Source organism: Parasteatoda tepidariorum, chromosome 5, assembly GCF_043381705.1.
Source record: "Parasteatoda tepidariorum isolate YZ-2023 chromosome 5, CAS_Ptep_4.0, whole genome shotgun sequence".
NCBI classification, from domain to species: Eukaryota; Metazoa; Arthropoda; class Arachnida; order Araneae; family Theridiidae; genus Parasteatoda; species Parasteatoda tepidariorum.
In genome coordinates this window covers 28,522,635-28,549,906 of record NC_092208.1, presented here as the reverse complement: position 1 = coordinate 28,549,906, position 27,272 = coordinate 28,522,635, and the positions used below count along the sequence as shown (strand labels likewise).

The 27,272-nt window shown below is 27.7% G+C and overlaps 1 protein-coding gene across 4 annotated transcripts in view; it reads left to right on the top strand.

Annotated features, from left to right (window-relative positions):
- The window catches only part of LOC107444296 (neural cell adhesion molecule 2), a 765,139-nt gene that overhangs the window by 604,508 nt on the left and 133,359 nt on the right, over positions 1 to 27,272 (top strand). For all 4 annotated transcript variants that reach the window (XM_071181216.1, XM_071181215.1, XM_071181217.1 and 1 more), the window contains one exon: positions 1,240 to 1,350. In XM_071181216.1, the coding sequence (XP_071037317.1) occupies positions 1,240 to 1,350 (111 nt within the window). The remainder of the gene's footprint in view (positions 1 to 1,239; positions 1,351 to 27,272) is intronic.

Sequence of the window (27,272 nt, the reverse complement as noted above, 5' to 3'; positions counted from 1 at the left end):
AACTTCTATTACATATATAAACTTAATTATTATTTAACTAACTTAACTTTTTGATGCTAAAAGCAAAAAAAAAAATTGTCTTATGACAGTTATGAATTTCGAGTTCTGAAAAATTATGTATTTACAATATATAATAACATTTTTATACATTAAGTAATGTTATATTTAAATTTTTAAAAATATTTCTTTAAAAGAAGAACTTTATTTTAACAAAACCTATATTTAAATTACCTTCAAAAATATTTTAATATTATCATTTCTATCTCCTTATAATTTTTTCATTTTAAATTCATTATCATATAATCGAGGATAAAATATCGAATGAAACTGTAGGTCTTCTAAAATAAGAATAGTCTACGTCACTAAGTATGGGACAACTAAAATTTTTTCGGAGAACAGAAAACGTTAAATTATAAATAAATCCACTAGTATGAAATGAAGGAACAAAAATAGTAACCTAAAGTTATTATTTCATGGATCTCGACTGTAAAAACTCCGAATCAAATTACGGTAAAAAGGTACCAGCACTCAGAGTGGTGGGATTTTTTACAGAAAATCCATTTCTACTGGTACACATTACGTCTCAAAAATCTGAAGTACTATTATTTTTACAGTAATAATTAGCCTAAAATCACTGAATTACTCTAAATAAATTTTATTGTAAAATTACGGCATATTTTACTGAAAAAATTAATTTTAAGGTAAAATTTATTCTATGGGTATGCATTCTATGGGTGGTGCAACAAAAGTGTCTGTACGTGATACCGAAAATTATTCAGGAATTTTTTAATGTCTAGATAATAAAAATGCATTTTTTAGTGTATTATAAGCAAATTACATTGCCAGATTTTTAATACACCCTTGCAAAAATTTTATTACCCTTGCAGTTTTACTATAGTAAATATAATTTTAATAATTAAGAATAATAAATATAATTATAAAATAAATTAAATAAACAAAAAAAATGAGATTAATTAATACTGCCTTTTAATATACCATTTATATGTAAACAAATATAAATGATTAGCTGCATAAGCTTCAAAGTTATCAAACATTGCATCAAATTTTAAGAAAAGTTTTATATTTTGTACAGATTTCTTAAAAATACGTTTAAAATGTATGGAGGGAAATCTAAAAACTCTGTAATGCAACTTTCAGGAATATCAAACATGTGTGCATTATTAAAACAGCACTGTAAAAAGAATATTTTTTTCTCAAAATTCAATTTTTTTTTCTTAGTTCCACCTGCTGAGCCAGTAATATACGACGACGAAAGAAGAAAAGTTAAAGGAATAATTGGTCCGTACAACGAAGGGGAGCCATTAAAGCTTCTCTGCGAATCAGATGGTGGTAAGTGTCACAATATTTTTTAATTCGATATTATTTTAATTTTTTGTGCATGCTACTTTCTCGAAACATACTTTTTCTGCTAAGAATCATGATACTTTTTATTTTATTTATCATTTTTTTAATCTTTTACTCTTATCTCCTTTTCAGTACGTTGTTTTTAGTATTTTCGGGCTGATGTTTATGACACTTTTTCATGTTATATTTTTTAAAAAAGTTCACAATTAGCTTTTTTTATATAAATAGAGGATTATTTTATTCACAAGCTATTTTATTCCCTCTCAAAATTTGTTTTATTTTTGAATTGTAATATTGATACTCTGTTAATAAATTGAAACATAACGTTGATACATTGATACATTGAATCCTAACATTCCGCGTGTTTGCTGAAGTGTTACAATATTAAGTATAAGCAAGAATCACTAGGTTTTTTTAATTCAATATTATGTAAATTTTCTGTGCATGCTTTTTTCTCGAAACAACTTTTTTTTATTGAGAATCATTATACTATTTCTAATTTATTTTTCGTCATTTTCAATTCTTTCACTATTATCTTCATTTCATTTTTAAAAATCTTTTGGGATGTTGTATATGACACTTTTTCCCATTATTATTGTTTTTTTTTTAATTTTCCAATTAGCTTTTGTATAAACAGCGGATTATTTATTAACAAAATATTTTATGCTCTTTAAAAAATATTATTATTGAATTGTAAGATTGATACTTTGATCGCATTGAAACATAACATTGATGAATTGCTGATACATTTAACCGTAACATTGTGCAACTTGATGGCAACATTTAAGAGGATGTTACATTAATGCATACTTCCGTTCAATATTACTTACCATGCTATTTTGAACTAAAATGTCGTTTAGAAATTTTTGAGAAGGTGCCAAATATCCTCGGTACCAAAATTTTTTTCACTTTTCACAAATTTTGTTTCCTTATTGTACTGTACTATTGATATATTATTGATACATTGAACAATAATATTGATGTATTGCACATATACACAGCCTAACATGATGTAAATGGCACTTTTTTCATGCCACATTTAAAGAAAAACTTAAAGTAGATTTAGAAAATTAGAGATTTTTTAGAAATTAACTTATACCCTCTCAAATATTCTTTAATTTTCGAACTGCAATATTGATACTTTGAAATTTATATATTGAATTTTAATATTGATACATTGCTCATGCATTGAACCCTAACATCGTGTAAGTTGGCTGCAACATTTAGAGGTTGTCAATTTAAAGCATGTTCCAGTTAAAATTTTCCTATCATGATATTTTAAAAGGAAATACCGTTACCGAAGTTTTAAGAGAGTTAGAAGTATCTGCTACCAAGCTCAAAATATCTGAAATCAGTGAACTGTAATATTGATGTATTGTTGATCCATTGAACAGTATTGATATATCGTTTATACAATAACTGTATTGATATATTTCTGATGCATAGAACTGTATTGATATATTGCTGATGTAATGAATCCTAACATATTGGAAGCCTGCTGAAACCATGAAGAACTGTTAAATTTCATGGCTATAATATTATTTAATACCACCAATATTATTCGCTAAAAAATTCTCCTAGTTTTTGAAACATTATACATTGTTGATAAATTGAACAATAATATCGATATATCACTGACAGATTGAAATGAAATATTGATATATTACTGATGCAACGAATCCTAACATATATGAAGTGTCCTGTAACTTTAAGAAACTGCTAAATTAAATCTAAGTTATAATATTATTTAATATCATTGATATTATTTAATATCATTGATATTATTTACAAAAGAAATTCTCTAATCTGTTGATACATTAAACCGTAATATTGGTATATTGTTAATGCATTGAATACTATTACATTGGAAGTTTTCCGCAACTTTAAACAACGCTAATTCAAGCCATAGTTATTATATTATTTAATACCATCAATATTATTTACCAAATAAATCCTCAGATTTAGTTATGCATTATGTTTACGCTCAAAAATTAGGTTCAAGGATAAATAATAAATTGCTACATTAAACCACTATGCAGGGTTATTCATAATTCCCTCCACCTGTAAACGCTATTTTTCTTTACTACAACTGGCTTTAGTGGTACATGTTACTGCCATCTATCGGCAACTGCCTAAATTAGAACTTGAATACTTTCGGAATAATTTCATATGTTCTTTTTTGTCACATTCGTTTTTTTACTATAACGCTTTGAAACCCCGGAGGGAATTATGAATAACCCTGTATAATGTAAAATTGCTGCAACCTATATAATGATTGAATTAAAGCATTTTATTGTTGTGCAGTTGAGTTTATGGTTGAATTTGAACGCTGCTATTTTTCACTTTGCAATGTATAAAGATAACAGCAAGCTTTCGTGATATTATGATTTATCACTTACAAAACTGTACTGGCATATTATGTAACTATTCATAGTTCAGTAAATTTCATGCAAACTAGTTTTGTTTTTTAATAAGAAGTGAGGTTGATAGGATAAAATGCTAATTACAGAAACATTTTGGAGTCATACTGATCTTGATACTTATTTTATGATCTTCATTCAATTTTTAATCTAATGAGCTCCTTAAAACTAATGCATTTTCCCCATTACTGAAAAATCTTATCTTTAAAAAGTTGTAAAACATAAAAATTTCTTGTAAGATAAAAGACTTTTACTGTTTGCACATTTTTATCGCTGAGAAAAAGGGGAAGTATTAAGATATCTGAACATAAATGGACAAATACACACTGGATACGCTTTTTTAGCTTCAAAAAAAAAGGTCGCGTAAAAGCATGCTTTTACTGATGAGCTTCCTCTATTTAATGGTTGTCAAAAAATTGTTTTAGTTTTTATTCCATAGATAATACTAAAATCGGAAGAGTGAGATGTTTGAAAAAATATCTCTATGTAATGTTCTGTTTAACGAGTCAAGTGTCTACTCGTTTTTCTATTTTTTTCGTCTTTTTTTTTTAAATTTAAATGCCTAAAAAGCTTTTTTCTTTCTTTTGTTTTGATCATTTTAAAATCATTTAAAAATCTTCCATTATTTGTATTACTTAAATAAATACATTTTTAACCATGTTCTATGTAAGATAATTATGTTTTCTTGCGTAATTGCTTTCTCCGTGTACCGACTAAATAGTTGTGCAAGCAATCTGAAGAAAGGTTTTCGTAGAAATCGCGTTTAATTTGTGTATAAATTTATTAATCTTAATAATGTGCTAGGCAAGACAAAAATTTCTCTTTGAACTCTTTTTTGTAAGCAAAATTACTGGTATTCAAGCGCAATTAAAAACTCAGCTTTTTTTGTGATAATTAAGAACTCAACCCTTGACTATTATGTTTCGTATGCAAACTTTTAATGTTTAAAACTGTTGCTCAGAACCTTAAAACCAGGCTATTAAGACAAAAGTTTTTCAAGGCAAAAGTTTTTTCGGTCCTTATAAGCACTTAATTACCCATTTTGAAAGAAGCAAGGTTAGGGCGTAGAGTCAGGGCCTCTTTGATTTGGTGATAACTACCATTCGGTTTCACTGAAACCCTGTTTCTGGTTACCATAATAATCTTTTCTGTTTTTTGCTTTTAATGACGTCACCTTCGGGTTACCGAAACTTTTTCATGTGATTGGTTCATGATTAATTTCCATACACATTAGCTTATTTCCAAATCTCCAAACATAAGAAGGATTCCTGATTGTAAGCTATTGATACAAATAAAAGCATAATACACTGCAATTTTTTATTTATTATACAACAACTAAAGAGCATACTGGCCTCTCTGAAAACACCAAAGATCATTTTACTTTAAATACAAAATACTTTTTGGTGCCAAAATATAAGTATATATAAACTTTCGCCAATGTTTTTACAAAATATACACAATGCAATATTTCAAAAACCACCTCAATTTATCATCAGATATTGTAAGTGAACGGAGAAGTGCTTGCCACGCCATGTTTTTTTTTTCCAGTATTTGCTTTCCTTTTCGAGGATCAAAAGCATGGAACAGTAGTTGTCAAACGTGATGACAAGTTAATCCTTTGGCGTTTTTCCAGCCGTGGCATTTGGATGAGTTTTCTAACGTTATTGTTTTGACAGAGCGAAAAAAACAATATTTTGTTTCTCTCGAAACTATAAAATTTCAAGATGGATTGTGGAATATATAATTAATCAACTGCTTTCTTTTTCTGGAGACAAAAGTGCCAGACATGGATATTTTTTTTAAAAACTGTTTTGATCTATTTCAGATTTTTAGAAACTGTTGCATAATAGTCGTATACTGTTATATAAAATGTTTTGCTCAAGGAATAGGGTGAAAATTTTCTTTTGAAAAGATACCTACAAAACTTTTTTATAGATAATTTTTTTTTCAAAATTATTAAAACAATGACGTATTCACCCCTTCACATCTTTTAAAAATTAAAAATCTTAAAAAATCTTCAAATATATTGAAATTTCTAGGTTTGTTTAGCAACATCTAGTTTTATGTGAGAAAATCTAGATGCAGATTATAACTTCATAATAATAAAAGGTAAGTGACGCCTACTACTATTTATTGATCTCGTTTTTATGATAATGCTTCCATTTATCCTTATTATGGAATCTGGACAACGAATACTACGCTAAAATGAACGTTGAAGTTTATCAAATTTGTCCTTAGTTATTCAAGATATAAATAAGCATTTCTAGTCAAGAGAAAAAAAAATAGTCAAATTACAGACAATATGAATCAAGCTGATGCTGATAAACGTGAAAAAAATAGTAATTCCCCTCAAACAATAATGCTAGAGTTAAGATGCTACGATCATGTAATGAAGAAATATTTGTATATATATATATAGATATTATTTACAAAAGANATAAATAAATAAATACAAGAAAACACTAAGAAAGTTAAGAAAAACAATAAGTAACATTTATTGCGCTTAAGCTGCAAGTAAACAGCACTCATTAGATAAGTTCAAAATGAAGAATAAAACAAAGAAAAATTATAGACTTATGAAAAAAAGGGGGGAAATAATAAGTAAAAAATCGTGTGGGCTGAAGAAAAGATTATATCTTTTTTTTTCTTTTCCGGCTTTTTTTTCCGGTTTTTTAATAAAATTTCATCATTTTTTTTTTAAATATAAATTTTTGTTTGTTATTTCTTAACTTGTTATTTCCCCCCTTTTTTTCATATGTCTATAATTTTTCTTTGTTTTATTCTTCATTTTGAACTTATGTATATATATATATATCAACTTTTACGTTATTAAATTGAAACTTTGTTCCACTTTTAAGTATTTAAGAACTGACGATATGTTTAATTAACGCCTTCAAAATTCTGCTAGAAAAAAAAACATAAGAAAAAACAAGATTTACTCATCATACCTTTGCAATTAACCAAAGAACAAAAAATCTCCTATTTGCTCCAATTTGATTCACCCAACAATACCAGACCTATCTAAACTATTCATTTTGGCTTACTTATTCTCTTCTAACATTGTTTCGGTTCTCCCTTTTCATTAAACTTACATTTCCTAATTGAGTTTTCCTACAAAAGAATTTTCCGAGAGGATTCATTTAAATTTTTAATTAAGAATTCAGCTCTTTCTTTTTAGGGCTCCGTCATAAAAGAAGAGTTCGACCAATCTTTGCTGTGAAGATCTCTTTTTTAGCTTGCGAGCTTTTGATCGCACAATTCAATCGGTAGTAATTGGGAAGCTGTTTTCTGCTGTTTAAATTGAAGATATTTATTTTTTATACCAAACTTTTCCTTTCAAATGCATTTTTATGCCGTTTGAGCTGAGAATTTAGTCGATAAGAGATCTGGAGTGATGGAAAATGGATCCTCACCTGCTAATGTCATTTACCGGTATGATCTTTATTGAGTGTAAATGAACTAGCGTAATCGTTTAACTTTGTTTTAATTTAAATTATGCTAGAATTGCTGAATTTCCTTAGAAATAAATTTTCAGTCAAAGAATCTTCTGAATTTACTACTTGATGTTTCTAATTTATTTTAATTTGATTGAATTAATTTAATTCTAGGATAATTTAATTCTAAGATAATTTAATTCTTGGATAAACTATCGTTTAAATTTAAGTAATAAAATGTAAAATTACAGTGAGTGTTATGTATTTAATGTTTAAGGGCTTATTCATGTTCTTTTTTTCTGAAAGTTGTGCCTGACTGTTCTTTTTTTTATATTTTTTTGGTATTTAGAATAGTTTTTAAAACTTTACACTATTAAATCACTTTTCATCTGTGCAATATTGTATTTCCTAAGTACTGAAATATTTTTGTTTTAATTTTTGTAATAGAAGAATTTAAAATAATTTCGCATAAAAATTATGCATAATGATTAGTTTTGCTTGTAATACAATAAAAAAATGAGAATTTTTGCAATAAGAGTTTGCAATAATAATCAAATTAGAACTTTTAGCAAAATGATGCATTCAAAGTCCAACCTAATATTCCATTCCATAAAACTAATTTCTCTAAAATTTCATCCGACCTAAAAGTAAAAATTTTTTGACTCGACAAATAATTAAGTATGTTTTAAGAACCTATTGAAGATTAATGCCAATTATTTAGATAATTGTAATAGGCAAATTTTATAGTGATTGAAATCACTGAAACGACTGACATGCTCATTTTAATCACAAAACATCCTTTGTCTTGTTTGATCTTTTCAGTTCTATTACACTAATAATTATCATGCCGAAATGTTTAGTTAAATTATTTCGCCAATTTTAACTCACTTTAAAGACTACGTTAATAAACAAAAACGTGATAAAAAACGCAACTTATACTATCTAAACAAATGTATAGCTTCGATTTCATAGTATTCCATTCTATGTTAGACACTAATGGATGTTCTTCATTAAATAATCAAAAATCTAGCTTCATTTTTTATATGGAATCAAAATAAAGAGGGTGGATAGTGAAAAATGAAATAAATGAAAAATTCATAAAGGAATGATTAATTAATCTTATGTAGTAGTCTTTACTTACCTTTTATTATGAAAAATTTCTACCAGCTTCTAAATTTTTATACGTTAAACTAAATGTTGCTAATCAATTATGGAGATTTTAAGTTTTTTTTGGAATTTTAAATTGCAAAAAAATAAGATAGTGTATGTGCAACTTATTTAATATTTTTAAAAAAATATATAATTCGTAAAAATGAAAAGAAATTCGTTTTTGCACTAAACATTATTTTTGTTTTATTTCATCATTATCACCATCAAATGTATTCTTCTCTATTATTTTATCACTTGTTTCCATATATGGCAGTACTTTTACTTTCATTACTTGTACCGGCGGTAAAAGTAAAAAGTACGTACTTTTTCCTGTACTTCGTTAGTTTTTAAATTTAGTACTTTTACTTGTACTACGTTACTTTTTAAATGTAGTACTTTTACTTGTACTTTCGTTACTTTTTTAGGGAAAAAGTACAAGTATTTGTAACGGAAATGTCGAATGAAATCGTTACTTTTTTCCAAAACTAGGTAAGCTTTCTAACAAAAAATTAAATAAAAAAAATTCTTATGTTTTTTTAATTATAAAATTAATGTGCAATATATATGCATTTACAGCTAACTTCGTGTTTAAATACCTTGACCTTTTAAAATGAATAAAAATATTAATTAGCAAGTTATTTTCATTCATTTTCGAGTTTTATGCATTTATTTAATACATTTTAAATGAAAAATGTTGCATTTTGTAATTACGTTTTTCAATTTTCTTTTTGAACTCACTAATAATACATTTTTGTCTTAATACATTTTTTACTAAATACATTTTTACCTAGTACATTTTTTACTAAAATTATGTTTATGCCCGACCTTGTCAAACAACGCCCAGTCAAATCTCTAAGAACTTCAGAACTATTTGTGCTATTGAAAACTATTATAATTACTATTTTAACTCTTGAAAACTCGAAGGTATTAATTTAGCCGCTGATACTAAAATTCGTTTACAAATTTTAATTATTCCGTTAGGCAGAAATGTTCGGAAAATGATTTTCTCGCATGACTTCAGCATTAGCCATTGTTACAAATAAAACTGTAGACTGTTCTGTTTCAACTTATACTGCACATTCAATTATTTTTTACTAGCTCAAAGATCACAAAGCTATCTGAAACCCCGTGTTTGCTTTGTTTATGTTTGTGCTTTTAAAACGCGTTTCTATAGAGTAAAACAATTTTAAATCAATGGTAATTTAAATAAATAAAAATAATAAACTAAAAATTAAAATCAATAGATAAAATTTCTTTTTCGTGCAAATCCATAAAAAGTTTGATATTAAAATTATATTTGATTTTAAAATTATATTATACGATTATATTATAAAATTATATTATAATATTCTTCCGAATTTAAAAATAAATTAATATCCATAACTTTCAAAATTAAAAATAATTAAATAAATAACAACAATTTCGCAAAAACATTAAAGAACATAAGAATATTATACATTAAAAGTTTAGTTTACTTTGAATTTTCGATTTCCTAGAAATGTACTTTTAAATCGCTACTTTTTTTGTTTAGTACTTGTACTTGTACTTTTACTTTTTACTTGTTACATTTTAAAATAAGAACTTTTTGCATTTTACTCGTTCCTTTTTTAAAAAATACTTGTACTTTTACTCGTTACTTTTTAAAAGTAGCGTTGTCATGTATGCATGTTTCCTATGCTAAGAAACTGTTTCACTGGGATGATGCTCCAGCTCCGATGATGCATAGGAAATTAAGTTAAAGGAAATGATTCGTCAGTTATATAGTATAATATAAACATAAAAAAAATGTCGCACTACCTACAAAAATGTATCGAGAAGATCGTCGACTAAGTAGAACGAAAGACAAATGCTCAAAAAATTATACGTATTTAGATATTTAGGTAATATTGCATGCATTCAATTTCTGTTATAAAATATTTTGGCGTGACCATTAATTAATGTAAGCAACATCATAAAATCATGTATGCAATGCAATTTTAGATGAATTATAATTGTTTGTCTTTGATGTAGATCTTCAAGCAGTTATTTAAACTCTTAAACTTTGTATATACCTATGAAATCAGATAGGAATGTTGCATGTGTGACTACTCAAGAGATAACGGACGCAATTTTAAGAATGAAAGCTCATGAGGTGGTCTATGGATGGGGTATTGAATCTGAATTCAAAAGCCATTCACTGCGGTGACAAAGAAATAAGATAAGTACATAATCAACAGTGAGTCTTCATTTGTCAGAAAAGACAAACAAATAAAGACAAAAAATTATGAAATAATATTTTTTACATAATTTGAAAACCAATAATAAAAGGAGGAATTAAGATTTATATTTGAAAAAAAAATTGTTTTAAAGGGGTTTATCGCAATACTGAGAGGAGGATAACATTAAATCATATGCAAGTTCGTCGCGACCACGAAACAATATCATAATACAGGAAGTTATTGTTGTATGGGATATCGTAATAGCGAGAGTGTTCGTTGTATATATATATATACACAATTGCTTTAACAATGGTACCTAAAATTAAAATAGCAAAAAAGAATAAATTAATTTCAACATTTTGAGACTTGTTAAAGTCCCAATAGCTAATAAATTATTCGCATATTTTATTAAATTATAAAATAAAGTCAAACCATAAAACAAAATTCTCTGTAAAAGTTTTTTTTTTTTTACTCTGTAATGCCAAACCACCATATCAAATGAAATGGTCACCAAAATCATTTCGATAAAATCATGACAGCTAATATTTTCATAAATAATTAGTTTGTTCAGTGAAACTATTAGCAATATTTTCAAATGAAAGTTGCAATAGTTCAATATTTCTTATCGACTTTCCTTGTTGACAATCGACTTACGATTCTTTTAATCCTCTTTTATTCTAGCCTCCGAGTTTTGATATGCGTAGAGCGCTTAATGACGAAAGTAATAACAGTAGTAAACTATCGGAGGTTATTTTTATGACGGCGCGAGAAACAAAAATAATCTAAAAAACTAACAGAGAAAAAAAAATTGATTTTCTGCGTTCAGTCATCATAACGGGGAGAGCACTTCCTACTCATCATTAGCATTTTCTCTAAGAATAACCCCAAACACTAACGAAAAAAACTATAAAAACCAACATAATTGGCATTGCTATAATCCGTTCTTCCAGGGTGCAAAGAGATAAAGAGATTTGTAATCAAATTCGAACCATCCACCCCTTCCAAGAACTTCCAATTTTCTCAGCAGCTTGAGAATAATTGATTTTCTCTCCGCTTTTTGCTCATTTTTTTACCTTCTACACGGAATTTATTTCTGAGAAATATTTTTACACGGGTAGTTATTGCTCATTTTGTGCGCAGATATTTTCAGTAGTTATGTTTTACGGATTTTTATACATGGGGATATTTTGGTGAAAGAATGGCAATTGGCGAGAAGCATTACGTTGGGAAAATGCCTGAAATTCTCCAATTTCAACTCACTGATTGGCTCACATGCTAAAAAAATTTCCATATTTGTGAGATACAAACATCTTTTCCAAAATAAATTTAAATTTGAAGGAAGCATATTAGATTTGAGAAATGATTTATTAAGACTGAAGCTTTTTTTTTTATTCTCTTATTTTTTTTTTATTCTTTAGATTTATTTCATTTTTATAGAACATAATTAGTGAAGTATAAAATTCAAGAACAATGTTTGTATTCCCTACTATATTATCAAACTTATGTATATATATTTAACTCAATTTATCATGAAAAATACTAAAAAAATCTATACATTAATTTCTTACTTTTAAATTTGGTTCAAATTACCTGTTCAAGATGCATTAAATAGGAATAGGCTTTTCAGTATAAGAGAATATGTTATACGGAATTCCAAAAAACAAATTTTACTGAATTTTTTTTTTATACTGAAAAAACAACTTCTATGTTCATTTTATTAAGTACTTAAAAAATTTAAAAAAAAATAGTTTAATTTTTTTAAAACACTGATTTATTTTTTACTTCGAAATTAAAACTGTTTCTTTTTCATGTAATTATATTTCGTTATTTTCTTTTAATAAAAATGACCTTACTATTAATTATTTTTATCATAATTTATTATTTTTATAATTTATATAATTTATATTTTTCATAATTTATAATTTATTATATTTATTAATTATTTTTATCATAATCAGTAGTTAATAAAAACCAATAAAAGTAATTTAACTTACTTTTTATCATTTTCTTCTTAAAATGAAAGTATAAAAGATATATAAAAATATTTTACAAAGATTCCATAAAAATATTTAATATTTTATAAAAATATTCGCATACAAAAATTAAAATAGCTAAGATGCTACATAAGTTCCAAATTTCATTCAGCTTACTTTCAAAAGACTTTGTAGTGTAAGGTTTAACTAAGCACGAAAAAAAAAGAAAGAAAAACCTTTTAAGTTTTAACATTATTTGAAGCACAAAATAGAGAAGAAAAAAAAAATTTTGCGTTACAACTATAAAAAAAAAAAACTATCTCTTGAAAATATTTCGGTGCCGTTGGATACTTTTTACTGAAATCCCCTCATAGTATTTTTGTATATTTGATATTTTTTAATTTAATGATAGTTTTAAAATTACATAAAATTTTAATAACATTTTCATAATATTAATAGTAGTAGCCGCAGTATTTATCAACAATATATAAATAATTCTACTATTTATAATTTCTAGTAATACATTAGGGAATACGAATAATAGTATTCGTCTTTTTTCATGCATTTATGTATAAACATAAGTTAAATAGTAGTCATAAAAATCGACTAAATATAATTATTTGTCGCAAATCAACCAAATAATCTTAATAACTATAATCTCTTTATCTTTCTAGAGAAGATAAATATTAGCCTTACATTAAAAATTTAACAAAAATGTTTATAACTATCTTTAATTTTATCTAAAGCAATATATATATATATATATNTATATATAAATAACTCAATTACTTCTCAACAATAAAATAAAAAATTATGCAGAAACTGGGATGTTTGTTTTAAACCATATTATGAGGGGAGTTCTCTCCAGTTTGCAGAGTCAATCGGACAGACCAGCACTGAGAAGAACAAGACAGCGATTGAACGCGACACACATCATTGAATATCGTCCGAACTCTATCAAGCGAATGGCGCTGTAGCAGCGTTGAGTCTCTCAGTTTGGTTTTATAGTTTCGTTGCTGGACTTTCAGGATGTTGGAATTACCAAAGCTGTGTGGTACTATATCAACTTGCCGAAATTTAACGATGTTATTCAGAAAAAGTCTCCTCGCTTTATCATGTCTGGCGTTTTGTTGTTAGGTGACAATGAGAGAGTTGGCTACGCAAAGCCAAATTGCAACATCTAGTTTAAAGCTTCTTGACCATCCTCTATACAGTCCTCATCTAGAAGCGAATGACTTCCATCTGTTTCAGGCTTTGAAGGAAAATCTCGGATGAAACTCTTAGGAAGCAAAGATAAGGATTAACAAACCGTTCAACGCTTCTTCCATATTTTCCAATGCTTCTTCCATATGCCGGATTTCTTCCTAAAACGTTTGTGGATCTTATAAAGTAGTAAGGTCAAAAGCCTCATTTATGAGGAAAAAAAAGTTGAGACTTATTTTTAATATCTTATTATGTTATTTGCTTTCCATACGTAATGTCAGAAGTCACCAGTCAGTCGAAAAAACCAGTTATTTTCAATACAGATATAAAGCTAATTTCGAAAGACGCATGTTGTAAGTCCTGTTCTGTAAGCATTACGTTGGTACGAAAGACCTAGATTGGTTTGAATTTATGCAAAAATGATAAACTATTCTAAAGTTATTTTAATAAACTATTCGTAACTATTCCAAAAGCATAAGAGAATACGTCGTTTTTGTATAGAAAAAATATAATTGAATTTTCGATGCATAAAGGAATATCGATGACGATTAAATAGAGTCATATTTTATTACAGAAAAAAACATACTTTATTAAAAAAAGGAAACTTGATATTGCTCCGGTTCAACCAAAATAGTAGCAGAGAATGAGTATTACTTTCAATATCTAAAAAAATATATCTTTAGTATACAGGGTGATTCTAAAAAGATGGGCAAAATTTTAGGAAGTGATAGTACACACCCAAGCAAACAATTTTTATCAAAGAATGCATGGTCGAAAACGAAACGCAAAGGTGCTGGAGCCTTTTGAAAGTTGTTTGATGCAAACGTGAAATCTGCATTCCTGTTGCGAGTTACTGCGCTGCGTTACTTGTCGCCAAACTTTCGGCCACTGCAGGGAAAGTTCGTGATATGCCTGGTGTGTTTCAGAATGTTCGCCTATCTTTTCTTCGCCCTTGTACTGTATGTATACCACTGTTTTGAACACTTATTGTAATCACATGCCATTAAATTTTGTTTTTATAACTTAACTTCATCGTTCTTTGTGTGTTTTTGCCTCATATAAGACATTAAACTTTAACGCCCTCTAGCGGTTTTGCGATTTGTTTTCGACCATGCATTCTTTGATAAAAATTGTTTGCCTGGGTGTGCACTATCACTTCCTAAAAGTTTGCCCATCTTTTTAGAATCACACTGTATATCTTTGATATTTTATTCGTTTTTGGGGTACTCAAAAACTTAAATTTTAAAAATATTTAATTATTACTGCAAAAAGGATATATACGATCCATAAGTCATCTTCTTTGACTCACGCAGATGCAAGATTACGAAATATATAAATGAATAATTGCAATTGTAGATAAATGTAAAAGGCAGTTGATAAATATTCAAATTTGCATTATTATCAATTTGTAATAAATTTAATAAATTGACCCTATTTTTTTTAATAAATTAGCTTTCTTGTGTTTAGGTTTAAAGAATTTATAAATATCTCATGTTGTACAAGTTAATAATAGCTTACCTCCCACTTAGTACCAATTAATCATTGTGCTTTACTACGCTCTTTTTTCACAAGACATGTGCCTAATTCTTGTATTTTATNCCTAAAACGTTTTTGGAGCTTATAAAGTAGTAAGGTCAAAAGCCTCATTTATGAGGGGGAAAAAGTTGAGACTTATTTTTAATATCTTATTATATTCTTTGCTCTCCATACGTAATGTCAGAAGTCACCAGTCGGTCGGAAAAACTTATTTTCAATTCTCTTTAAATATCAAAAATAGAAGAAACTAGATTTTGATTTAAAAAAGGAAAAAAATATATAATAATAAATACAGATACAACATGCGTCTTTCGAAATTCGCTTTATAAGTCCTGCTCTGTAAACATTATGTTGGTACGAAAGACATAGATTGGTTTGAATTTATGCAAAAATGATAAACTTTTCTAAGTTATTTTAATAAAGTATTCGTAACTATTCCAAAAGCAAAAGAGAATACGTCATTTTTGTATAGAAAAAATATAATTGAATTGTCGATGCATACAGGAATATCGATGACGATTAAATAGTGTCATATTTTATTACAGAAAAAAACATCTTTATTAAAAAAAGGAAACTTAATATTGCTCCTGTTCAACCAAAATGGTGTGTTTCAGAATGTTCGCCTATCTTTTCTTCGCCCTTGTACTATATGCATACCACTGTTTTGAACACTTATTGTAATCACATGCCATTAAATTTTGCTTTTATAACTTAACTTCATTGTTCTTTGTGTGTTTTTGCCTCATATAAGACATTAAACTTTGACGCCCTCTAGCGGTTTTGCGTTTTGTTTTCGACCATGCATTCTTTGATAAAAATTGTTTGCCTGGGCGTGTACTATCACTTCCTAAAATTTTGCCCATCTTTTTAGAATCACTCTGTATATCTTTGATATTTTATTCGTTTTGGGGTACTCAAAAATTTAAATTTTAAAAATATTTAATTATTACTGCAAAAAGGATATATACGATCTATAAGTCATCTTCTTTGACTCACGCAGTTGCAAGATTACAAAATATGCAAATGAATAATTGCAATTGTAGATAAATGTAAAAGGCAGTTGATAAATATTCAATTTTACATTATTATCAATTTGTAATAAATTTAATAAATTGACCCTATTTTTTTTAATAAATTAGCTTTCTTGTGTTTAGGTTTAAAGAAGTTACAAATATCTCATGTTGTACAAGTTAATAATAGCTTACCTCCCACTTAGTACCAATTAATCATTGTGCTTTACTACGCTCTTTTTTCACAAGACATGTGCCTAATTCTTGTATTTTATGGAAACTGAAATTTTTCCATCATACTTAACATTGAATAAATTTAGAAAAAGATATGGAAATTTTATATCTCCTTATATTTACCAGATTCCTTTTTTCATACTTATTTAAATATATTTCATATATTCTAAGTAAAGTAATCTGCAATTTGTTTATTTTTTTAACTTTTGTATTCAACTAATAAATTAAAAATGAAAATCACCAATAATGAAGAGTAAGCTTGTAATAGGTGGCACTTACTTAATAATTATTTTGCACTTTTTTAATCCCTTTTCTCTTCAAATAAAAGCATACTATATGACACCTTAATCAAATTTATATCAACGTGAAGTTTCGCTGATGAAAGTGAAAATATGTCTTCACATGTTGCACTTACGGAAAATACTCACCGTCATTTTTTTAATCATTTCCAAGTGCTCTTTCACTTAGTATCATTTTTATTTATCTGAAGCACAAACTTAAAATTTCTTTATTTTTATGATGTTGTATAGTAAAAACAAAAGCTGAATTACCATTACAGCAATGCGGCAATTTAAATAGCAAAAGATGTTTCAAGATGATTGCTTATCCCGGATAGTATCTGAAATGATTGAGCGTAAAGCGCTGCTTAACTATATCAAATGTTTATTTAATAATTAATGACATTCTATGGAAATTATCAAACATTTGCATTGTATTTAAAACGAATAAGCAGTCTGAAAATATTTTTTAAAGCAAATAAAGCAATGAAAATATGTATGAAAAAGAGCATTAATAAAGTGTCCGGCTTAACTATATTTTTTTGTTTGGAGGAAAATATACATTTTGAATGAAGAAGGAAAGGCTTCTCAAAGTCTGAAAGAAAAAGTGGATTTAATTGTTTTGGTACTTTTACCGACATATGCATCGGCGTATAAAACTTCTAGAATTTTATGTGACAGAAATACACTAAAAGTTGACATATTGTAGAAAAAAATGCTTTTGTTTTATGCAAGAAGTGTCAATTGCACAATTACTCCAGCTATTTGTAATACAATTTTATAGAAATAACTCCGTTTTGATTTTTTTTATTACCTTTTCTTCCAATTTTTATTGAAACTTTATAAGTGCGTAACTGTTGATACATGCACATGAAGTTCATTGCGTACTAGATTTGATAACCCTTTTTATATTTTTGTAGCTTCTATATTAGTTAATTGAATTTAATTAATGTTTGATTATTAATTCATTAACTTAAATATTGATTCATTTTTTGAGGAATACATAAAAGGCAAACCGCTATAGTTACGAATTTGCAAACAAGACCTTCGCTTAATATTTAATCACTGAAAAATGGTAGATAATAAGTCGGGAGACAAGTATGTAAAAAGTGGTTTAACCAATTAGGACAGGGTAACGAGTTTGAACAATATAATAAAAAAGGAGATATGAAGCAGGTGTCAACAAAATTGGTCGGAACCACAGGGTACAGCTGATAAAATTTGAAGAGGCTTCCAAATATTGGGAAGCAATGGGATGATAGAAAGGTCATTAATTAAATTATTATAACTTTTCAAGACATAGAATGACTCCCTAAAATTAAGTTTGATAGATGAAGATCATTGCTAAATAATTTAAGGAGAAAAAAATTCTAAACTGTAGTTATAATATTAACCATGTACAGCAATGACTGATTGGTTAATGTCCTGATTTTTGAAGTATCATCCGTGTTCTTTAAATGAAGTTAAGTGGCGTGTTTAGTTTGTTTAACGTACGCAAAACCACATAAACATTTTACAAATACATCAACCAATAATATCAGCAATAGGGGTCTTAAGCATAATAAAATTCAGTTTATATACAAGAAAAAAATACTTTAGACCCACATTTATTCAAAATCTTGCCCATTTGGAAGCTCCTTTTCTCATAAAATGTCAAACCAATCAAATTGTTAAAGTTCGATTTAGAGAGTCTCGTGGATTGCGAGATTAGTTTTCTACACATAGAATCAATAATATTATAAGGAAACCAGTGGATATTTTTATAAAATTGCTTCCGACTACTTCTACTCTATTCAGCTGGCTAATCAAATTTCATTTTATTATTCGAATTTATAATTTTGCTTTCACTCTTTCATTTTTAATTTGCACTCTACTCTAGGATTTAATTTTCTACTCAATTTTCTCTAATATAACTTCCAAAAACAATATTCTACAGACACAGAATAGAAATGCTAGCTCCAGATTATTTTCCTCTATGTTTATCGCATCAATTGAAACTCCTGGCTCTTACTAAGAAAATATCTAGCTCTTCCAAATTTGAATCAGAAAATGTTTCTAACAAGGCCATTCGTTGTTTTATCGTCATGCATCTTTTATACATTGTGCTAAGAAAAAGAAATATTTGCTATATACGGAAATATATAGTCAGACAGCTAATAAAATGACTCAATTTTCATCTACTCATTTGGTAGCATCAAATTTATCATGAAAGTAAAATAAATCACGAGAATTAAAACAAAAAAACTGTCAATAGCAAGAATCTTTTCCACACCATTGTTGAAAACACATTGAAAAACCCTTTTGATTCAGCCCCTTGAGAGCCATTATCTTACCAGAAACAATTTCTTAACAGTAAGTAGAATTTCAACTAAAATGAAAAAGAAAGAGTGCATATCTTGCACTATTTTCTAAACAATCTGTGGTTGTCGACCCATTATCAGACACTTGTAAATTCATGTCAGGAAAAGTTGAACTTAAATACATGTAACGCATTTTTTTCCCATTCAAACATCATTATTTATTTTGAAAAAGTGTCATAATAGCGGTTGAAATAAATGCACATATCATAACCCCATGAATCACTTGAAATCTAAAAATAAACCCTTAAAATACCAAATTTCCAAAAATGAAACAATAGGATAAAAATTAATATTTTTTTGACTTTAAAATGAAACTATCATATTGATGAACCAAATTATTACTGAGAGAGAACTGATTTATAGGCTAAAATACTGCATAATGTAAATTTTGAATCTATGAAAAATAATTTTATTTGGACTTTTACTACGTATTAAATTTAAACTGAAAATCCATGCTCCATTTTTGAATCATTGGCATCTAAACGGTTAAGGCAAAGGAGCTCTTCATTGAAAACGCAACTATTTGAACAAATTTAGAAGCACAAGGCACAGTAAACAAATGCTCATAAGGCGGTTATCTTTTGAATAGAGAATGGATAATTATGAGGAGAGGAGAGAGTCCGAGAATCATTTTAGATAAACAGTAGTAGGAGATTTATCGCAATTACAAGTAATGAGAACGTGTAAGAAAAGTAAACGATAATTATTTTCCATTTCGAACATGAACTGTATGCAACGATCTATAGTATGCATACTACTTAGGACATTATTAATGACAGCATTGTCCATCAATGCGAAATTATTGTCGAAATATCGTCTATAAAAAGGGAACTTAAATTATAGAGTTTTACTTTAAAGTAGCATGTACAGGTCACTTATTAATGGACCGAAAGTATTACTCATAGCTAAACTATGATTCATTTGCTAAAATTTACCAGTGAAAGCAAGGGTGGACAGTTTCTAAGCAACTTCGAGTAATATTTCTTAGTTTGTCAATTTTAACTTGGCTTACGCGGAACTCTTGTAATACCTTTTTAAGGCAAGAAAGGTCACCATTAACAAGAATTGAAGTAAATAAAAATTTTACATCAATTGAAATTATTTGAAGTATATATTTTATGTTTGTTCTCAGACTGTGAAATGCTGGTTTTACAAGTGGTGGCTAATTTACATGCTTTTTTTTATTGGGTAATGGTTTTAGGCCAAGAGCAAACAATTTGTTGGTTTTGAAAATTTGATAAAAATAAAGCTTTTAGGTTTCTTCAGTGATCGCAGCACACCACAGATTCATATTCTCTTCCATTTTAACCGATTCTCAAAATTCCGGTCATTTTCTTTCTGGAGTCTTTGAGAAACTCTAGCAGATAGTTTTATAAACTAAATGGGTAACTTTTAGTAGTAGTTTTTACGAAGAAAGATGTTAGGTAAGAGTTTTCCTGCATAAATTTTAATAAAATTTAATTTTGAATGTTTTTTTTCGAAAACAATAACAAATGATAATTACTTATAAAATAATATGAAAAATGCACTCCCAGTTGTTAAGTATTTGCTGTTAATGTACTTTTTAATATGGAGCTTTATATTTCGAACCTTGAATAAGTACATAAAGCAAAATGTATACGAGGTATATTGATTTATATTTAAAATAAAATTTCTCTTCCCAATCTGAAACTTACGTTACGATATTTCAATTGAAATGTTTGAAGAAAGTAACAGTAAATATACAGGCTAGCAATGAATTTAAAATTTGCTGGTTCTCAAACAGTAGCAAATAATAGTTAATTAAAAGTTAATCAGTGACAAATTACTTCAGTTTTTTTTAAGTAATACCTCGAATGTATTTATTTATAATATCACTTAAGTTTTGAATATACACTGTAAAGTATTCTGGTTCAAATTACGGTAAAATGTTCCGGAGCAGTATTCGTAAAATCTGTTTTACTATAAAATCCGTTTTCCCCCATAAAAGTAATGAGTAAGTGGCTTTGAAGAAAATATTACCGCGAAAATTACAGCTTCAAGATGTTTTACGGCATATAGAATTCATGAATTTCAGAAAATTTTGCAGTAAGAAGAAATATTTCGGTGAAATGTACCGGGAACCACAGTCCCGGTACTTTTTCCTGTAATTTGAACTATAATTTTGGACAGTATAGGTTAAAAGGAAGAAAAAAATGCTTACAGGATAATCTTATGCTTATCAAAAATAAAGCGTAACTTCCTTATCAGACATGTATATTGTGCATTACGGTATTTTACTTTAATGATCCGATGAAAACAATGCTAAGAAAAGCAGAAGAAAACGATCTTCCAATTTACAGGTTCTGAAATAATTCAAACAATAATTAACTATAAGTTAATCGGAGGCAAATTACTTTCAGTTATTCAAGTAATTGCTTTTAATGCTTATTTTTGTGTGGCAATTTGAATCCAGTTTAAAGAAATAGAACAAGCAATTTATATAGTAATTTGATGCACATAAAAAATAAAATGTAACTTCTTCATATGAAATTTATGCATGCTTGCCCCAACGATATTTTATTTCAGAGGTCCGATAAAAGTAAAACATAGAAAATAGAAAGACGTTAAAACTTATTATAATTCAGGATCTATTTGTTTATTCAGATTTTTTTCGCACTTTGCATGCTAAATCGCTCCCCGAAGGCTTTTGAAGCATGTTAAAATACCAGCTCGATCAACTGTTATAAATAATAAAAAAAGAAGACAACAAAATTATTCCATTGATTTTTCATTACCTCAGAATTTTCGATAAAAATAGAAAGATAAAGGAAGATGCATAAGGAAATATTTTCTGAAAGTTATTCGATTTTCGATAAAAAAAAATTGTGTTGAATAAAATGTGATAGATTAATTCAAGTAAAAGGTGAAACTATTTAAGGAAGTTAAAAAGATTTTTTTTATTTATCTTAATTTATGCAATTTATTTCAGTTTATAATAATTAATATACAGAAGGTAGTAATACAACAAAGAAGCAAAACTATGTAAACTCATATCTCATATTATATTTATTTGTTTATCTAATGTTTTTAAATTATATCTTTCACAAAGAATAAATTTAATAAATAAGAACAATAAATTTTAATAAAGATATTCATCGGAAAGCTATAATTCCAAAATATTAGAATACCAGTATAGAAAGGAAATAACTTCTTCAAAAATAAAATTTAATTTTTAGTTTTCAAATTTGTGCTTATTTTTCTAAAGGAAGGAAATTTACCGATGATTAGTAAATCTCAAGCGTATTTCTATATGTCTTTTCAATTCTTGACGGCTATCAGCAAAAAAAAATAATGTTCAGTTATTTTACTTGATATACTTTCCATTATACTTGATTTTCTTCCATTACGACAAGGTTTGATAAAAATAAAAAAGAAATCTATGAAGTCTTAAAATAATAAACTATTGTTTTATCAAAGGCAGATAATTTATATTCTATTATTTACCGAATGGTTTTTACTTTATCGGAAAATATTTTGTCAGCTCAACCTATATCCAACTTTTTGAGATCTTCATTTGAGAGAAACAAAATAAATTGAAGAGAAAGAAACACTAAAAAATTTATTTCTTATTAAAAAAATCAAATGCTAAATTTTTTTGTTTTTATTACTGTCAGAGCTCAAACATTTGTTAGGGAATAGTTTCCGGATTGCAGATGTTGAGTATCTAAAAATATTGAAATATCCGAAATATATATATATATATANTACTTGACTATTTATCTATCTTCATAAAAATAAATATAAAAAATGAGTTTTTCTTATTAATGAGAAAGAAGGCTCCTTCTTAGCAAAAATGCAACTGAAGATAAACAAATATGATGAACAAAATCATGATGATGAAACTGCATTAGTAATAGTGTAAAACATGGAAGTAATCTCTTTCAAACAGATACAAGTAGGTACAGAATGTTTCAAATTGATACCTGCTCATCAGTACTATTGATATGGAGTTAGTCCAAAATGAAAAAACAATTTTGTTTCATAATGAAGAGAAGAAAAAGATATTTAAAAGCTATTTTTCATTTTTAGGAGTTATTTTTCTTTAATTAACTATTTTACTTGTAAAATGAATTTAGGAAATGTACTCTTTTTTAAATAGTGAGTACATTTCGTAAATTAAGATGTATTCACTGAAAGTACTATGCACATTGAAGTATTTAGTACGAATATCAGATGCACTGACAGAGACGTTTCTCTAGTATATATCAAATGTTATCAACATTCGTTCGATGAAACGTAAACTATGTCGGTTTGAATGCTCGATGGATAAATTTAGTTATAACCAATTTACTTTTGTAATTGAGGGATACGAGTAATAGATATATATGAATAAAGAAAATACGAAATACAGAAAATGAAAACCGGAATGTATGTAAGAAAAGAAAAAAGTGAGGTTAGATCACTGTCGTATTTCTTTTCGAATTTCCGACACACTAATAAAGCATTTTTCTTATTGCAGAAAATTAATATACGTTCTATCCTAAATTTGAAAATGCAAAATATTTTTGGCAACAGGCAGTTTTTTGCTTGATCTATTGGTGAAGAAACATGCGATGTCCCGTCCACTGATCTCCAGTTTTCCCTGAAATGCACCCAAGTTTTATCTTAAAAAATACACTGTGATAACATATTTCTCAACTTTATTGCTTTAAGGTTTTTAAGATAAATGTCTGCATAAAATGATTATTGAAATTAAGCAGCAAATATTTTGGAAAATAGTTATCCAAACTTACCGTTAAAACCAGCTTTACAATCAGTGATGGGCTTCAGAGAGTAAAAATCACATTTATCTCAAGACTATCATAACTATTTTGCAACTGTATGACTAATGCAGCAAACATGCAACGGAAACACTAATGTGACATACAACGGTAACACTAATGAAAGCGAATTTACAGAAAGTACAAGATTTTGATTTCAATGTAAGGTGTGAAATCTCACTGTTTTAATTGTGAAAAAAGTGGGGCTTGTTACGCCATCTCCTAGCTTCATTCAGAAATACAAAACTAATTGCGGGATTTAACGAGACGCGTAAGTAGCGACGAATTCAATTTCAATGACGCAATTTTTCTCTTCATTGCATGGCATGGGATGTTAACCATACTTGCACATAAACGCCAAACGCATGAGATGCGACGGCGACAGAGAAGGGGTTAAATTAAGACCTCATATTAAACAAAAAGGCAGAAAGGGGAACTTTAACCACTTTCAATTCAAAAATAGTATTCAGATAAAAGGAATTTGGATATTTGAGATTTCAAAATTTTGGTGCGTACGATATGTTTGCGTTTAATAATTTGTACACATCCCCTTGCTATATGAGTATGCCAGCTTTTCATCGAATAACTCTGCGAAGTCATTATTTATTCCTAGCTTATGCATACATGCTTTTTTTTCTTTCTTTTCTTGTCTTTCTTTCTGATATACCCTTAGAGCCGGTGCACTATACGGAAATATTTTGGTAGCGTGCATCGCTACTTGCTCTGCGGTCCCTTTTTCGTTTACACAAAAATCTCTCCGCCAACCAAATTAAACTACCTTCTCCAAATCTATTCCTCTTTTGCAGAGAGAAACATAGTTTTGTTTATGTTTTGCGAGAAGAGAATAGAAAGATAAGAAGAAAGGGAAAAGAATAGAAATGAAAAAAAAAAGAACCATCACAACTCTATCTAAGCCATGGTGAATTTCATCCAAGCATACGTGCAAGATCACACGCAAAAGTGGATTTTTCTTTATTGCATGATTGCTTTGTGTTTTACATGACTGTTCTGTTACAGATGCAGACAACAAATATTTTGGTTATGGAATTTCTCGATAAAATAAATTCTTTTTACTTTCTTAAAAGTAACATTAAATGATAGTTACTCAAGTTACTATGAAATATTTTACTGGCAAGAAAGTGTGCTTTGTTTTCGCACAAAATATTTGAATTATTTTAGCAAATGAAATTTATTTCCAATCAAAGTTCAATATACGTATTTATGCTCAAATACAAAAAGTTATGACAAATTAATAAGCTAAGAATCGTTACGTTAGATAATGGATTTATTGAATTGCAAATGGCTTTAAAAATTATACCTGTCAGTGACAGCCGGTGTTTCATTTTCTCTACAGGATACCAGAAAGTGACGTAGTGTGGATATCTCGATCCTGATTGGTTGTTGAAATGTGGCATTTGTTTACGTTAACAACTGTTCTTTTCATTCTATTTTGAGTAAACCAAGCCCATTAATTATCAATTCTCTTAAGAAACAGATTCTATATTCTTTCCCAATGATTGTTTCACAAATATTTCAATTCTTTCACTATATATTTCTTACTTTGCACAAAGTTCGATTCGCTTTAAATCCATTGAAGGATACATCCTCAATTGAGGAGAGCTGGTTCAAATATAAAGTTATATATGTTAATATGACTTTTAATACAGGTTACTTTTCAGCTAAGGGAATTTTTTCCCCTGGAATTGAGAAGTATTTTTACAAGCAATATTAAGTACTTTAACATTCTCATTTATTCCAAAATATATTCCCCTAATATTCGAAATTTTTTTTGGCCAGTCTATTAACAAGGAAAATGTCGGGAACAGCTGAATCATTCCTCCAAATGGCAGAGAGAAAAACTGCTACATCTATACGTAGTACGCAATTTTAGATAGTCGCCAATGTGTCACCCTTTTTTTCTGCTTTATAAGTCAGATGTAATGCTATTCACATGTTTTTGAAACGTATTCTTTTTATTTTTTGTTCATATTACATGGGAGGAAAATTGTTGCATTACTTGACTCAAAATTCGAAACTGTCTGCGTTTATCAGCTAACACCATTTTTTCTAAATATTTAACTTTTTTGCATATTAAGATCACTTTTTAAAATTCAATGTCTAGGAAACGCAAGCTAAGAAAAATGTTTGACATGGTGCTCAAACAGAATACAATTCAAATCGTTTCTCCGTTATTAGTTAACTCCCTTAAATATGCTTTGATATATCTAATAAATCTAACTTGTAAGCTCACCACAAATTCTTTCCAGTTATGCAATCGTTGAAGTCAGTATGTCCATTTATAAATCTTGAAGAAACGGACTCAGTGTTTTATGATCAAAAATATATTTCTTAAAAATATAAAGTGCATTTTTTATGACTTATGTATATTTCGAGCACATTTAAGCTCAAGTAACATGCATTAATTTATAAAATTTAATTTCTTTTCTGACAAATGATTTAATTTTATGTATATGCTATTGTTTAACTCTTTATGTGTCAAGAAAATTCTCTCAAGAATTTTAATCAATATGAACAACAAGGAATTTGGTAAGCATTTGAACGTCCAAAATGTACCGATGTGCTTTATCACCATATTTAAAGCTGTTCACATCAAACTTAAATTCGTTTAAGAAATAAAAGAGAACTATTTTAATTTTAGTTTATTGTATTTTTCGTGGAAAATAAGATGGGAAGCCCACCGATTAAGAAAGGGTCATATTGTAAATTCATCTGTATTTTTTTCATTGCTAAAAGTATGCTGCTGCCGTAAGCTTTCCCGTATTTGTTTTTTATTCCTAAAAAAGTCAGAAAATTACGAAATTTTCAGACATTCAGTTATAGTCAGGATTTAATCTACTTTCAAATAAATTCTCTTTCAGGATTAAAATCATTTATATTAATTCAAATAATAAAAAAATAATAATTTGGACAAAGAATATCGCATTTGAGGAAGTTTATTATAAAACACTCTTAATATTTGAAGATATTAAATGTTTTTTTTTCTTTTGTCAATTTACTGTTGAACATTTACTTTTGATGTAATGAATATGATGTATCTTATCGCTAAATAATATTGTGAGTAGATTTATGCCTTTGCAACTAAATAAATAAAATTAAATATTAAATAAAAACTTTATTTACTTTTTATTTTTATGCCTTTTTACTAAAAAAATATCTAAAGCCTTCAAAAAATGATGGATTTTTTTTATCAAGAGGTAGAACTTCACTTTCTTTCATTACCTTTCACATGCACTAGAAATTCAAAAGCTGATATGCATTTGAGAAAGAGAAAATAGTCTGTTTGAATAAAAAGGTTTGAAGTTATATATTT